Source organism: Phaseolus vulgaris, chromosome 8, assembly GCF_000499845.2.
Source record: "Phaseolus vulgaris cultivar G19833 chromosome 8, P. vulgaris v2.0, whole genome shotgun sequence".
NCBI classification, from domain to species: domain Eukaryota; kingdom Viridiplantae; phylum Streptophyta; class Magnoliopsida; order Fabales; family Fabaceae; genus Phaseolus; species Phaseolus vulgaris.
Genome location: NC_023752.2, coordinates 48,200,682 through 48,217,672, shown reverse-complemented (window position 1 = coordinate 48,217,672; position 16,991 = coordinate 48,200,682). Strand labels below are relative to the sequence as shown.

At 33.0% G+C, this 16,991-nt stretch overlaps 1 protein-coding gene across 1 annotated transcript; it reads right to left on the bottom strand.

Moving 5' to 3' along the window:
• Nucleotides 1-346: 346 nt before the first annotated feature.
• LOC137825268 (uncharacterized) lies at nt 347-3,135 on the bottom strand. The gene is made up of 6 exons (XM_068630941.1): nt 2,958-3,135; nt 2,495-2,736; nt 2,166-2,380; nt 2,015-2,093; nt 1,813-1,914; nt 347-562 (listed from the first exon to the last, which is right to left on the bottom strand). The coding sequence occupies exons 1-6, from the start codon at nt 3,133-3,135 to the stop codon at nt 347-349; spliced, it is 1,032 nt and encodes a 343-aa protein (XP_068487042.1).
• Nucleotides 3,136-16,991: the final 13,856 nt, after the last annotated feature.

The following is a 16,991-nucleotide window of genomic DNA, read 5'->3' as shown; positions in this document are numbered from 1 at the left end:
ATTGTTTCACTTTCTAAACATATTACAACTAAAAATCCAATCTTTTTGTCTTAGTGCCTTCACTTGATCTTATATTCTGGTTTGGTGATAGGAGCACCACTTCCAACATCTGATGCCTGAAATAAGTTAAAATATGTTTAGAGTGAACTGACAATTTTTAAAAAAGAAATGAAAACAGTATTAGAATAAAATTTTAAGTATATAATTTATTCCTCATTAATAGATGGTTGTACCAAATTTACTGTCATTGCAGCTAAATGTTTTGGCACGTCTGGTCTAGAAGCAATGTAGGCTAGCAGAGTATGCATTTGGCTCTTTACAGTTGCAAGTTCAGTTGTCATGTGATCTACCTTTTCTTCAACATTTGTTGAAGACCCACCACTAGAGGAACCATGATCATTTTGCTTAACCTTGTTGTAGATTTCCTGGAAGCAAGGGTTGGACAAGCTCCGTATGAAAGTCCTCTGGGATGCTCATTTCCAAAAATGACACCAATTGGATCATTTGGAGATATATCTGATGCAGTGTTTGGATTTTGCAGCATTAGCTCATCAATTTTTTCCTACATAAAAATGGAAGCAACCAACATTAACAAAGAAACACGGTCCATGTAGAAAAACAATAACAATAATAAAGAAAATACTATTTATCAAATCAAAAACTCCGTGCACATATAATCCAAGGAACTGGGAAATCTGCAATCTTTTATAAAGAAAATATGTTCCCAAAACAGTCCAAAACAATGTCAAAAATAATCCAAGACAGCATCCAAAATAGCCCACAACAATCCAAAATAGTCCAAAACAATATATACCCATGACAGAGACAATATGACCCCAAAACAGTCCAAAACAATGTAAAAAATAGTTCAAGACAGTATCCAAAATAGCCCAAAACAGTCTAAAACAATGCAAAAAAAATAGTTCGAGACAACATCCAAAATAGCCCAAAACAATCCAAAACAGTCCAAAACAATATATACCCATGGCAGAGATAATATGGTCCCAAAAGAGTCCAAAACAATGTAAAAAATAGTTCAAGAAAGTATCCAAAATAGCCCAAAACCGTCCAAAATAGTATATACCCATGGCAGAGACAATATGTTCCCAAAAAAATTCAAAACAATGTCAAAAATAGTCCAAGACAACATCCAAAATAGCCCAAAACAATCCAAAACAGTCCAAAATAGTATAAACCCATGGCATAGATAATATGTTCCTAAAATAGTGTCAAAAATAGTCCAAGACAGTATCCAAAATAGCCCAAAACAGTCCAAAACAATATATACCCATGGCAGAGACAATATGTTCTCAAAACAGTCCAAAACAATGTAAAAAAGGCAAGTTCTTCCCACACCCAATCATTTTTAACATGCACCCAACATAGTTTTTTTGTTTCCGAAAATGCCCTTCATTCCAGAAATGAAAATTCAGAACTGAAAATAATACATTCCAGAAAAATGTATCTGGAATTCAAAATTCAAAATCTCATTCTGGATAAAAAAAATCCGTAATACATAAAATTCATTTTGGAAAAAAAAATCCAGAAACATTATGGAAAAGAATATCCGTAATGTTTGACCCTATTTATTTAAGGGTATTTTTGTCTTTTACATTGAAATTGGGTGCAGTGATATGGTGCAGAAAGTAATTGCCTGTAAAAAATAGTCCAAGACAACATCCAAAATAGCCCAAAACAATCCAAAACAATATATACCCATGGCAGAGACAATATGTTCTCAAAATAGTGTCCAAAATAGTCCAAGACAGTATCCAAAATAGCCTAAAACTGATATATGTTATTAGAACTTACCCTAATGTCCATAGCTTCATCATTAACATATGTGTCATTCTTCCTCTTGTGTGTGATCTTCCACATCTCAACTCGGCCAATGTTCCTACTAGTTTCAATTTTCTATACATTCCAAAAAGGATAATATAATTACAAAAATTCATAATATATTATAAATCAAAATATATGCCAAATTCACAAAGTTATATATAAGTAAACATACCAAATTATCCCTCCTTCTTGACAATGGCATAACACCACCAGTGTGAGGAATAGTCTGTTTCTTTCTTATTTCTCTATTCCTATTACACAGTTTTTACAAAGTAAAATGAAATCAGTTTTTGCAAATTTAAAATCAAGCTTAGTGAAAATACATGAAATGAAAATTATGTACCATTGTGGAAGGCTTGAGACGATAATCCACAAATATAGCCCACTGCTCCATGTTAAGACCATCTGGAATATTCTTTATTAGGTCATTTCTGCTTAACAGTGGGTCATATAATTCATTCCAGAGCTTACATCTATACTCCCTCCATAATTTGCCAATTTTGAACATAAAATCTCTTTTAGCGAGGTCTTCATTTACCTTGAAGCAAAAACGAGTCTTCAAATAATACAACAATTAGTCTATATATATTCAAAAAAAAAAAGAAATAAGAATGTATATATTTAATGTTGTATTGAATGTAGGGTCAATTACCTTCAGTGTACTCTCCCATATAGTATCCTTGTAAGTATCAAGCACAGATGACCAACTTTCAAAACTTATAGGCAACAATATATGATTTCCTACTAGTTGTCTACAAACTCCAGCAAGCAAACCACATGCTTCTCCAATGGATTGAAAGTTGTTATCATAGTCGACAACCACACGTATTCCACTGGGCAAGTTATGAGCATCCCTAACCCTGAGCTTCATTTTCTGAGTAACTCCATGCTCATCTACAAAGTATAATACATTAAGGTATCTGCAATGAAAGTAATTAAATGAAAAGAAAAACACAATAGCTCCTTTAATTCTTTTATGAGTGGTTGTAAGTATACATCAATGTCGTTTCCAGTCATTTGTTTTCCATGAATTATCATGGACAAGATGAAAGAGGTTTGCTTCATACACTCCCAAGGAGGACGATTGTATAGGATGAAGACTACTGGCCATATACCATAGCTTGTACTCATGGTTCCAGAAGGGTTGAAGCCATCACTAGCTAAGCTCAGTCGTACATTTCGAGGATTATTTGCAAATTCTTGATGTAATAGATCAAATGCTTTCCAAGCCTCAAAATCTTTAGGATGTCTCATCAACCCATTATGGCTATCCTCTGATGCATGCCATGTCATAGATTCAATTGTCTTATAACTCATAAACAATCATTACAATCTTGACTTTAATGGAAAGTAACGCAAGATTTTTGCATATTGTTTCTTATCTTTATCTTTCCACTTAGACGTTTTGCACTCTTTACATTCTTCTAAGTTTTCATTCTCTTCACCCCAATATAGCATGCAATCTTTTGGACAAGCTGGTATTTTGACATAATTAAGACCAAGTTTGTTAATCACATTCTTGGCCTCATAAAATGAGTTAGGAAACTTAGCATGTTCAAATGCGTCCTTTAGCAAGTCTAGAATCATGGTCATTGCTTTATCACTCATTCTACACATGCATTTTATATGATACAACTTCAAAATGAATGATAACTTTGAATACTTGGTACAACCTTCATATAATGGTTCGTTAGTGTCCTTCAACAACTCATCAAAGTTTGTATTTCCTTCACCATGCAACATATCATCTTGAGTACCCTCATCAATGTGATCATCGTCGTGCCCCACAAACCCAAATACATCATTCAACATGTCTTCCATTGGATTACGAGATTCTATGAAATCTTCAATGACATGCGCACTTGTAACAGCCACAAACTCATTTCCACTTAGTCCTTCACCGTGCATATACCAAGTTTGGTAGTTTTGAGGAAAAGTGCTACATGTTAAGTGTTCTTGAACTACATCCCTTGTTTGCCACTTTTTGAAACCACACTTTGAACATGAACACTTTATGACAACACCATTAGCATGTCCAAATGCAAATTCCAAAAATTCATTCAAACCATTTGCATATTCAATAGTGTTTCGTGGTTTAGAAATCCAACTTTTATCAATTGGAATGACTACAAAAGAAAACACCATAACAAAAAATTACTTATATAAATGCATTAACTACATGAAATAGTTAATCGGAACCTACATTTACCAAACTAGCTTTTGGTAGATTTTATGGATCATACAAATAAAAATTTAATTTTGCAAGTACTTGGATCATAGAAGCACATCATACAAGCAATCAGTACCCTTGAAAACAGATCTGGATGCTTGGATATAAAATTAGATCCAAACCAATTTGCAAGTTGGTTTGGATAGATTGTTGTCTCTATAAATTTCTTAACCATTCTATAAAGAACCACTATCAAATAGAGAAAATGTTTATCATGCAAACAATTTTTCAAGATTTCAGCAACACTAACTACTATAGCAATAGTTGGACAAATAAGCAAATAAAAAAAAACATAAATAGGTTAAAAAGAATGACTACATAAACCACATAGTAGCACTTTAGAATAATCCCATTAATTTTTTGTGAGCGAAAAGTAAAAATTTGATGCTGCAAAAGATAAGATAAAAGACAAACATCCTTTTTCTCCCTTTTCGTTTGTGCCATCGTAACTTTTATACCTTAAATTTAGTCCCCACTGTTGCACCACCACCCGCCTTTGAATAAAGGAAAAATTATGAAATTTTAGAAAGTCATATTACTTTTAAAAAATATTTATTATAATTTATATTCATTTATATATTAAATCATTATATTTAAAATTTAAATTTTAGAAATAATTTTTTTTTATTTTAAATTTATTTGTTTTTTAAGAAAGTTGGCTAAAATCACCCTTTAAATTGTTTAGCAAAGATAGGACACAGTCAAACTAAAAAAATAACAGTCTATTTCAAAAGTAAGTTAAGTCACTGCCATCCAAATTTTTAGATAGTTATATATATTATTTTTCCCCAATTATACTTTTTTTCCCAAAAAAAAAAAATCTTAAGTAGATTTGTGTGTGGATTATTTTCTAATTTAGCACTTTTTACTCCTTAAAAGTGAAATAAAGAAAACATCACGTTATCATATAACTATTTTCAAATTTATCTTTATTAAATAAATTTAACTAACATAAATATTTTAATAAAATAAAATAATAGTTAATAATAAAATAAAATTTTAATACAAAAATATATACTTATTTATAATAAACATCATATCTTATAACTCTAATATCTGAAATTACACTTGGTTGATGTATATGTTTTATTTCAAACTTAGATCTCAAAATTATTTTTATTCTTGATTGAGTCCCTTTGAAAACAGTAAACAATTACTCTGTACAAGAATTAGCTTAGCTCCTTAGAAAATACAAATCATCTAAGTTAATCCCTATTAGATGTATTCTAATTAACAGACTTCTAATTATTCATAAAATGGTAATGATTTAGAGTCTAAATTTTATCATTAGTAAACTCAATTGGGGTCATCTAATTGAAAACCTTTTAGTGTAACTAGACAATTAGCTTGACAATTCTGCATTATATCGAAAACCCATATGATCTGTAAGTCAATTTTGAAGAAGAAGAAGGCACATGCCTTATGGGGCCTATCTCACATGCAGGGAAGGTATGGACTTTATTACAAATCTAACCATTCATCATCACTCATCACTCATCACTCATCACTCATCAGTGCCTCTGTTTAGCATTGTCTATTGCTCTCTCCGCAGGCATTTACTAGGTGCCACCAACCAGTTGTCACAGGACAGAACAAAGACAGAGACATTTCAACAATACTTCATTTTCGTTACCATCATCTGCTATGCCCTTTCACAAATTGCACACCTCTTTCATTCTAGTAAAACTTAATGTTATTGTCATACATTTCTCCTAACCCATTAGAGCAAACACTAATCACCTTCTATTTCTTAAAAAATAAATAAAAACAATATTACAATAAAATGGGAAATAGTGACTAAAAGGATTAAATTAGAAAACAATATACAAACAAATCATGGGAGTAGAATCCGGGAACCTATAGGTAATAACGTGTAGGTCTTGAATTTGAGGTAAACTTTAGAACTTGGTTCAATCTACAAAGCAAAAACACATCAAAATTCAGAATTTGGTTCACTCTACAAAGCAAAAGCTCAATCAATGAACAAGAATCAAAAGTTAAATTTCAAACAATTTCAACCTGTAAGGATTTCGAACAATAGATTTTCAATAGAGAGGTTTAGGGCGTGCGAGCACAAACCTGAAACAACCTTGCGCGAAGGCGGCAATGGCGGACAGAGGAGTGAGCGTTAGGGTTTCGTGAACGTCAGAGGAAGGGTTAGTGAAGGTCGTGTAAGGGTGTCGTGAAGGTCGTGAGTGTGCGTTGCACAATCAATGAACAAAAATCAAAAGTTAGATTTCGAAAAATTTCAACCTATAATGATTTCGAAAAATAGATTTCCAAGATAGAGGTTTAGGGCGCGTGAGCACAAACCTGAAACAACCTTGCGCGGAGGCAACAATGGCGTACAGAGGAGTGAGCATTAGGGTTTCCTGAAGATGGCGTTAGGGTTTCAAGAACATCGTGTGAGGGTTTCATCAAGGTTGCGTAAGGGTTTCTGAAGGTCGCGTTAGCAGATAGAGATGGAAGAGAATTAGCATTGAGGGGGAAGAGAGTGGGAGGCAACGCTGGTTTCCAAAGAGTGAAAGCACGTTTCCAACAAGATTTAGAAAAAAAAATAGAATAAAGAGGAATGGTGTAGGGAGGGAAAACAAATGCGGGAATTTATTATGAAGGATAATTGCGACAATTAAAAATGACATTTTAAAGGAAAATTCTAGCGGTTAGTAAAATGTCGTATTATACGGAAAATTGTGGCAGTTATTAGTAATCAACATATTAAAACCGCCACTTTATACATAATTTTTTGTAGTGTTAGAAGATTATCCATGGCATGACTTGGTGGAAACAAAGGAAAAATGATGTTAGGATTGGTAGAAAATAAAAAAAAATATTTAATTGGAATGAGTTAAAGTCGTGTTCGAGAAGAAAATTTGTTCCACCTTTATAGAAGAAATATAAGAAGATTAGAAAAGAGATTGTAGAAAAAGAATGAAATTTTATAGATGGAGAAAAATATTTTAGAGAAAAATTATAAGATCTTCTTAGAAAGAAAGAAAATAAAAGAAAAAGATAGAATGAGAGAATGATGTAGACCAAGGAGAGAGCACACCTGAGGCCTAAGCCCGACAAACCCAAGCCCAATCTGAGGCTCAAGCTCAACCTATGATTACTTCATCTATCATGCCTCAGAGGATTACTAGAAGCAGGGCACAAGCATTAGGAGATGACCATCAATTAATGTCTCTTTTTGTAATTTCTTTATAGTAGATTTAAAATAGAACATAAAAGGGAAGTATGAAAAGGAGTATAGGACTTATGAGGAAGTAGTAGAAAAGTCACACTTTCCATAGTGTATGTGATTTGTTTGGGGCGGCATTTCAAAAATGCCTTTTCATTTGGTTCTTCCCACTTTTGCCTTTTGAATGACCGCCCCTCTACACTATATATAGAGGAGCTTGGCTCTTGTAAAGACACATTAAAATTGAAGTAAAGTTACTATTCTCAAATTGAGTGAGAATTTGTGACTTGTTCTCCTTTTCCTAGTCTTATCTTGTGAGTCTTTGGGAGATCTCAAGTGGCGACAACATTCACTCATCTTTGAGTCTATTCACCTTCCAAGTGGCGTGTTCCTCTTCCCTTGCTTCAACCACATAAGTTTTCCGACCTTTCATCTTCTTCTTCCATTTCCATTCCATATCAAATTCTAAACATATCTTGTTCATTTGTTCTTGATTTTAATCGGTAGAATGTTGTTGTTTCTAGATTTCAATCGGTTGAATTTTTTTGTTTGATGTTTTTAATCGATTCATTTCCTTTAGAATGTGTTTCTATTCGGTTTAATTGAGTTGTAACAGAGATTCAATCGGTTCAATGTCTTTGTTTGTGTTCTTGATTTTTCCTTAATTGCTTAAGAATCTTGATCCTAATTCTAAAAAGTGTCTCCTAATGAATCAACCTAGAATCAACTCACATTAGAAAAGGAAGAAAAGATTGAAGAAATAAGAGGGAGAAAATAAAATATTTTGAAAACCTCTTATTCAATTAAGTCTTGTGTGGAGTTGCCAAAAGAAACTGAAAAATTTCAAAAAATATGGCAACCACATAAGACAGAAAAATCACCCATAATATATAGTCTCACGCACGAGTTGACAAGTCTCAACATGAGGGTGTGTGTTGGTGATCCCATATCGATTAGAGATAAGGTCATTTAATAATATATAAGTAAGTGCAAACTTTACCTTATAAGTCAATTTTATAAAGTTAAGTTAGGCTTAACATCCACTTCTGTCTTTTTTATAAGTAGTACATGACCTTTAGAAGTCATAAATTGCTTAATTATGTCTTTAAAAAAAAATTCTTCATGACCTTTATGTATATTTACCACTTGATTTGTTTGGTGTTTATTTCAAATGAGTGTTTAATCTTGGAGGAAAAAATATTAAGGCAATAATAAGGCTGTTGTCAAGAACCAACAATGCATATCTGAAGACAAATCCTTTTCAAGAGGAAGTGTCTGATGGAAGACCATCTAGCCACCACAATTTTGAAGAGTCTTTTTATTTTTCCCTAGCATTGAAAATTTGTACAAGGTAGTGAAAGTTTTATTTGGGCTAATTTTTCACGGGCCATGTATTGGGCCTAGTAGAGTAGGGTATAAATAGAAAAAAAAAGTGTGTAAATAGTAAGCATGTCATATGAAGCATGAGGATTCCACCTAAGCATAGGCAAGGAAGACATGAAGGTCCACATATCATCTCCTCAATGAAGAAATGTCACTTGTCAACCTCTAATTTGAGAGGATTTGCTCCAATGAAAGGAAGTCATTTGTCACCATGGGATGAAGAGTTTTTAGGGTTAACATATGCACATTGGTTGCCCTTAGCACTATAAATAAGTGTATTAGTCGCCTTGTAAATTCAACTTGAATTGATTAAGAAATTTATGTCAAAATGTTGTCTCACTTGACTAAAGTTCACTCTATGTTAGCACGAACTTGTGTTTCTAGCCTATGACTCTTCAAAAACTGGTCTCACCTCTTCTAAATCCCTACTTCCAAAAATCAAATTCATCTGAATTTTACCTTCATCCAACTTCTGCATTGCCTTCATTGAATCCACACAACATTTCAAACTTCAAAACAAGCAAGGATTCAAAATCCGTTTTGCATCAACCGGTTAGGTCTTGGAGAATATTATATCATTCATACATAGGATTTTTATTAAAGATTCAAAAGAAAAAAAATTAAAAATATTATTTGTTGTTGAGAAATGAATCAAAATAACACTAAATATTTGTGAATAATACTTAAAAAAATAATATATATATATATATACTCATCATCTTTTAACTTAAAAATACTAATTAAAATTAATAAATCTAACATATTACTAATACTCTAGATTATTGGGAAAATAAATGCAAAATGCAAGTATTGGTCTTCATATTAATCTAAAAATTAAGGGTGACAATGTGAGCTAGCCTGCCCCGCGTAAGAAGTGCAGGCTCATTTCACTGGCCTGCCCCACATAAGAGATAACCCACGGCCTGCGGGCCAGTCTACATAAGATTTTTTTTCTTTCAAAAATTAAAATTTCATTAATTATAAAATAACTTATTCTTGCTGCTAAAAAATTAAAATTGTATCCCTATTTCAATTCAATCAATTAAGATAAAATATGAATTCAAGTATCAGGGTTATTAGTGTTGAACAAGATGCTTTTATGTCTCCAAATTCATGTGGAAAACTTGAAGACCTTGCGACTGGGTGTGTGTGTTGTCTAGTGGTTTTCAACTTGTTAATTCACTCCTTAAGATAATCCAAGTTCATTTGAATCTTTATCTTTTTGAAAAGATGGGTTTTCTAAAAGGTTGTGAAATTTCAACCTGTTAAAATATCGAATCAACCTGTTGTTTGACACTTAGTGATTTTTAAAATGATTTGGAAAAACTTTGCTTTATTTTTCTTTCCTATCAAACAGAATCAACTGGTTGTTTCGATAAATCAACTGGTTGTTTTTATGAAAACCTTAACAGAAAAATTATTTCAACTGATTGATTTGGAAAACAACTTGTTTTCCTAAAAATTTTGTTAAGTTGTTTAAACTGATTTTAAATGATTCCAACTGCTTTTGGTTTTTGATCTAACAACTTTGACCACTTGATTGAGGTTATATATGTTGGGTCTATTAGTGTCTAAGTTCAAGAGGGGAGGGGTGAATTGAGCTTATAAAATTTTCGCAAGAACACACAATTTTTCAGTATTCCAGAGGCAAAAAGAACAGATTGTTTTTACATGACCCAGATTGATTCTTCATAGCAGTATTGGCACAATTTGAATTTTGTTCAATGTAAAATTGTGATCAATAGAGAATTATAACAGAACCAGATCAGCTTAATATTGTGAGGATGAAGGATACAGCAATGCTTAGAAATCAACCAAAATTACACAACACAAGATTTCAAGAAGAATGATCCTTTCTCAGGTTTTAATGAATGGTCAGTTTGTTCACAATTCACTTAAACCATTATATGCAGCAACCTTGTTTATGATCAGAGAACTTTAACAAATCAGGAAGAACAGTTTTACTTAACCCAGAATTAACAGATTCAATTTCAAAAGAACAGATTTAGTTCTTGACAGAATTAAGCAAAAAACCAGAAATGAGTACAGGGATGAGAATACAAGGTACACACGTTTTATACTGGATCACTCATACAGAGCTACATCCAGTCTCACCTTACCCCAAGGTGGAATTCACTAAAAACAGTACCAATCACTTACAAACACAGCAGTTCTTGAACACTACAAGAACAACACACACAATGCTGAAAAACCCTATTTCAGCACACCTTGCACTCCAAGAAACCCTATCAAGGAGTGACTAACACTTACACCTTTACAAAACAGAATAAAGGAAAGATTACACCTGAAAAGAAGATGCAAGAACTCAAAACCAGTAGTTCAATTTGCTGCAGAACTGCACCAGCACCTTTACCAAGATCAAAGGTTTCCTAGAACAAGCACACTTGAAAATCTCTTTGGAAAACCTTTCAAAACTCTTTCAATCCTTCTTTCTCACATGGAAATTGTTTGATCTCTGTCAAAAGCGTAATTCCTCAGCACTGATTCATGTGAGAGAGACTTTTCTTTATATAGAAAACAGTTTCTAACTTCTTTTCAAAAAACAGTTGAAAAGCAGTTATGAAAACAACAGATTCATTTTTGAACTTAACAGATTTATTTTGTGAAAACTGCCAACTCAGCTAACAGAAATAACTGTCTGAGTTGTACCTTTGGTGCCCTAACTAACTTGTGAAAAACCTTTTAGCAGACCAAAGAATAAACCTGTTATTTCACAGTAAAACAGATTAAAGTATAACAAACAGGCCAGCTCAGCTTAACTAAAATAACGAACTGAGCTTTCCCTTGGTGCCCTAACAGAAATTTAGAAAAGCCTTTTAACAGAGAAGAAATAAACAGATTCTTTCTCCATAAAACAGATTTATTTGTGTACTGTTTTAAAACTGTTAAAAACATTTTAAAAAGCTTTTCAAAAACCATTTAACCACATCATGTGCTTGATCTAGACTTGGTTAGGCATCTAGGATAGGTTATACAGCAAAAGGCAATCACACACACTTACAAGCCTAATTACAAATGAATTCTAAAAACCTATTACAATCTTCAAAGCACTCAAGCCATTTTCTTCATCAAACACACATCAAGCCTTGGTAGGGAAGAAGCTTCCTCCAGCTTCAACAATATAAAGGTTGTTTAACATTCTTTTAAACTAACTAAGAAGAAAGATGATCAAAAACGTTTTTCAAGATTTCAAAAGCTTCGAATCACCTCAAGTCTGTGGAAAAGGATTGAGTTTTGTACTTGTGAACCTTAAGCTTTGTAATACCCAGGTGTATTCTATTCCCTTCTTCCTTGAACATTGTATTTTTGTATTCATGTGTAAGGCAGTTTCAGAAAAGTGTTTATGAAAACTATGGTGTTGTGAAGGAGTGTTGTGTGTTCTTGAGGGTTCAAGATCTACATTCTTGGTGTGGTTTTTGGCCAAGGAGTGTTGTGTGTTCTTGAGGGGTTCAAGATCATCACTCTTGGTGTGTGTTTTGTAATCTAGGTTCGATTACATAGTGAATTTTCAGTGGTTAGCTGAGGACTAGTAGCTCTTGGTTAAGAGTGAACTAGTATAAACCTCTTGTGTGATTTTCTCTATCTCTACTCTTATAAACTGTTTTAACTTGATTTCATAATCTACTGGTATAAACAACCAGTTGTTAACAACAAGTTGATTTTTTGGAAATAAGCTTAAAACGGAAATTTTATTGAGTTGAATAGAAAATCAATTGGTTGATTTTTCAGAACTTTTCACTCTACCTTCAAACTTTGTGAAAATCTTGTGAAAAAAATCACTCCCCTCTTGTTTAGGCCGTTAATTCTAACAGTTATAAGGCTTGATTAAACATAATTAAAGTTTTGTTTTGTATCTATTTTTCCTATATATATGTAAATGCATAAGAGTATTTTATCAAAGTTTTGCTACAAAATATACAGAACTCGATTCGTTTCTACTAGACGAGAAATGAAGAACATAACCAATACAGGGAACAAGGGACTACTAGACCATATCTGCTTTTGCGCCATGACAATCTAACTCGAATTACGGGGACCTACACATATTAGTACAGTATACTAGGGTCCTTAGCCAAAACCATACGTGCAAGTTTCCCTGCATGTGGCTCGTCCGCGCTTTCTGAGGCACTGCCTGTGACTCAGCATGGGAAAAGGAGGCGTCACACTTTTGTGTTTAAAGTATTTTCCGAGTGAAGTGAATAGGCAGCACCAACCAAGAAAAGCTTTCTAAAAGAGGCTGGGTTGGTTCCTTTCTGGCACCCACATTTTATTTAGATATTGGGGCAAGGCAAGCCCCAAGAAAGTCTAGGTTGATTTCATTTTATTTTAATGAAGATGATTAATTTTTTAACGAGTCCCGAAATGTTGACACCCTCTGCACATGACACACATTTGACGCTACAGACGTGGCAATGACAAACAATCAGTTCTTACAACGCGAGCTTCAAAATAGGGTAAAAAAGAATATATTACATCGGTTCTTACAAACAATCGGTGTAATATATTTTTTTTTACTCAGAATGACCCATATTACATCAGTTAAGTCATCTAACCGATGTAATATATGATCCATATTAAAAAAATGATTTTTTTTTTCATAAAGAGTGGGTGGGTCATAAATGTTACATAGGTAACCACTTATAGACACACGGGTAACCAGTTTTACGTGTGCCAGTATATGTGGAGAAACTTGTGGCTGGGTAACCAGTTCTGGTAGGGTTATTACATCGATTAAGCCATATAACCGATGTAATATATGATTTTTACATCGGTTAAGTCATCTAACCAATGTAATATATGGTTTTTATTAAAAGAAAATTGATTTTTTTCATGAAGACACTACAAAAAAACGTGTATAATGCGGCGGTTATTTTCGCAAAAACTAGTGTTTTTAACCGCCGCATTATACGTCTGTGGCGGTACCGCGTACCGCCAGAATTCTTGCCGCCACAAAGTTTAATGTGGCGGTCAATTGAGAACCGTTGTAGCAGACGCCATATTATGCATTGTATAAAGTGGCAGTTTTAAGTGTGTAATTAGCGTCAGTTATAAATGTCGTAATTTTAAAACTGGGTAAATCAATTCTAACGTAAATAGTGGCAGTTTTAACCGCCACTTAATATCGTAATTTGAATATTAAATATTTAATTTAATTTTTAATATTTATAATAATTTATTTAATTATATTTTATAATTTGATTTTATAATATTATTTAATTTCATATTTTCATAATATAATTAAATTATAACATAAAGTAATTTCATAATATAATTATACTTCATAATATAATTAAAATTTATAAATATAATAATCAAAAGATGACTTCATTCATTCATTGAGAGAACAGAGTTGATAATGTCAAACTAATACAAACAACAAGTAAATTAAATTTGTTTCATATTTGAACATATTACAACTAAAGTCATAGTCTTAATTCTAATTTATCTTCTTGTCTCCACTTGATCCAATAATATTCTGGTTTGGTGATGGAGCATCACTTCCAACCTTCTTCCAATCTCTCCAGTGCCTGAATAGATTAAAATATGTTTATAGTTAATTTTTTATTTTTAAAAAATAAATGAAAACAATATTATAATAAAGTTTTAAGGACTGAAAACAACATTATAACATTTTTAGGATTGTAAACACAGTACTTATAATCCTTTAAATCATATATAATCTGAAGAGGCTACACCAACCAAGACTTCCATATTCACTTTCAATGAAATATGGCGTCTATGAAATAATAGAAGCATCACCTGCTTACAACAAAATAAAACAGCGTTTTTGCAAATTGCAAATTTAAATAATCATGAAAAAAAACATTGTTTAAGGTATGGACAACATACACCAAAAACAACCTAAAAAACACTTCGTACTTCAAAATTCACTTAAAACAATGATGTGGCATGGATAGTAAAAAAACATGTAGTCATAAATAAAATAAAAAATTAGATTCACCTCAAACAAAGATGAAAAAAAAAATACTAGGACAATCATAAACATACATAAAAGTAAGGAAAATTAATTGGACGTTGGTTCACCCTTATTCATCAATGGGAAAACTAATTGCATAATACTTATAAAGGTTAATTTTTTGGCAAAGAGATGCAAAGAGGCCATACTTGGGTTGTGGAAGAAATCGTACTCGTCCACGTCTTACTTGTATAATCCAACTTTGAAGCACACGTGTAGGCACCAGATTTAACTTTCTCTTATGTGTTCAACTTTGGCGTGTGACCTGATCTGTGTCATGCAAAACTCACTCATATACAAAACTCGTAGTTTCCTCGTAGAAGAGGAAGAAAACTAAAAAATCCAAAAGAGAAAATAAAAGAAAGCCCGTGGTTGCAGTGTATGAGATTGCGATAACATAAACAAGCCCATAAGTACGTGACAACTGTGAACACATGCGCACTGTTACAAAGACAAATCCATAGCAGAATCAATTAGTAGTGAAATGGATTCCATACATAGTAGGAGCACAAAATCTAAAGAAACTAAACGACGTTACGATAATCTAAAACCTCACATTCACAAAATCAATTAATTTTCAAATGAATCCCATTGGAATCACTTTTTCTATCATGTTGTTTTTCTAATTCTACACAAAATTGGTAGTAAAAAATTGATGAACACTAGTGTTCTTTCTATTAAATAATTTGTTTAAAAAAAATATATATATATATATATAAACTATGTTTTGAAGCTTTATTTGAAACAGTTTCACATGAATTTGTCCAATCACAAATAATCATAATATAAAAAAGAAGAATAAACCATTTTCCATCTGTTTTCTGCAACTTTATCTTATGAAACTGTAAAAGTTACCGAAATCTCTGTCTTCTTCTCTTCTTTGGCTTTAGAAATTCTAACTGAATAAGACTTGCAATGAAATCTAATTTAATTGTTAATATATCATAAGCAACTCCTAAAACAATGAATCGATATAACCCTTCCGAATTTTCCAAAGAGAAAAGTAAAGACAATATAGCAGCAAACCGGAATGGCAAAGAAGGAGACAAGAAGTGGATGGAAACTCCGATAGACAAAATCGTGTTGCCAGAAACAAAATCAACAAAGCAGGATACTTTTCAGGTTTCAAATACTGTTTGTTAAATACCCAACAGATAACAAAGAAATTGAATCGTTTCTTAAGTTCCATAATGGAAGAAAAAAAACCTATGTGTTCGGAGGGTGGCCCTTTGTCACAAAAACCGCCGCGTCCTCCACCGCCACGACCAAATCCACCTCTACCGCGACCGAACCGCCACCGTCGCAGCCACTCTAGAAACCGCCACCGTCACGACCACTCTTGAAACCGCCACCGTCGCGGCCACCCCTGAAACCGCCATCGTCACAGCCACTCCTGAAACCTCCACCGCACCCACGCCTCTGGGGCTCTCATTGTTTAGTGATAAGAGAATGCAGCCACAGAGGGATGCCAAGACAAAGTTGGGAGGGTTTAGGGTTTTGAGACAAACGAAATAGGTTTTTGAAGAGAGAGAAATACTTTAATGTTTGGGCTATTGGGCTTTTATTGGGACTAAAACACATTGTGGAGGGAAAAAAATGCGGGAGAGTTTTTATTTAGAAGGCTCTACATGTCACATTTCGAAGGAAGATTATGGCGTCTATGAAGCTGCCGTATTATACAGCTAATTGTGGCGGTTTTTAATAACCGCCATATTATAACCGCCACTATATACACGTTTTTTTGTAGTGAGAGTGGGTGACTATAAACGTCACATATGTAACCACTTATAGACACACGGCTAAGCAGCTTTGCGTGGGCCAGTATATGTGGAGGAACCTGTGGCTGGGTAGTTTTGGTAGGGTTATTACACCGGTTAAGTCATCTAACCGATGTAATATATGGTTGTTATTAAAAAAAATTGATTTTTTTTTCATAAAGAGTGGGTGATCATAAACGTCACATAAGTAACCACTTACAGACATACGGGTAACCAGTTTTGCGTGTGCTACGGGTCATATATTATAATATAGAGCCAGTGTCACATCCTCACCAAATGTCACGTCTGCAGCGTCAATTAATGCCATGCAAACGGTGTCAAGTCTGTGTTAGTGACAGAGGGTGTTAATAAAACATTTTTCTTTTTTAACTATCTTATTGAAATCTCTTCTTTATATTATTCTTTTAATTAACAAATTTTAAATATAAGACTTTACTTTAAACTAAATCCACTTTCACTCTCAATAGTAACTCCTTTAGATGATTAAAATAAAACATTCATCTTTTTAGTACATTAAATTCATTTTTTTTAAAAATAAAATAAAATAAAGATCACACCCCATTAATGGATAAGTGCGAT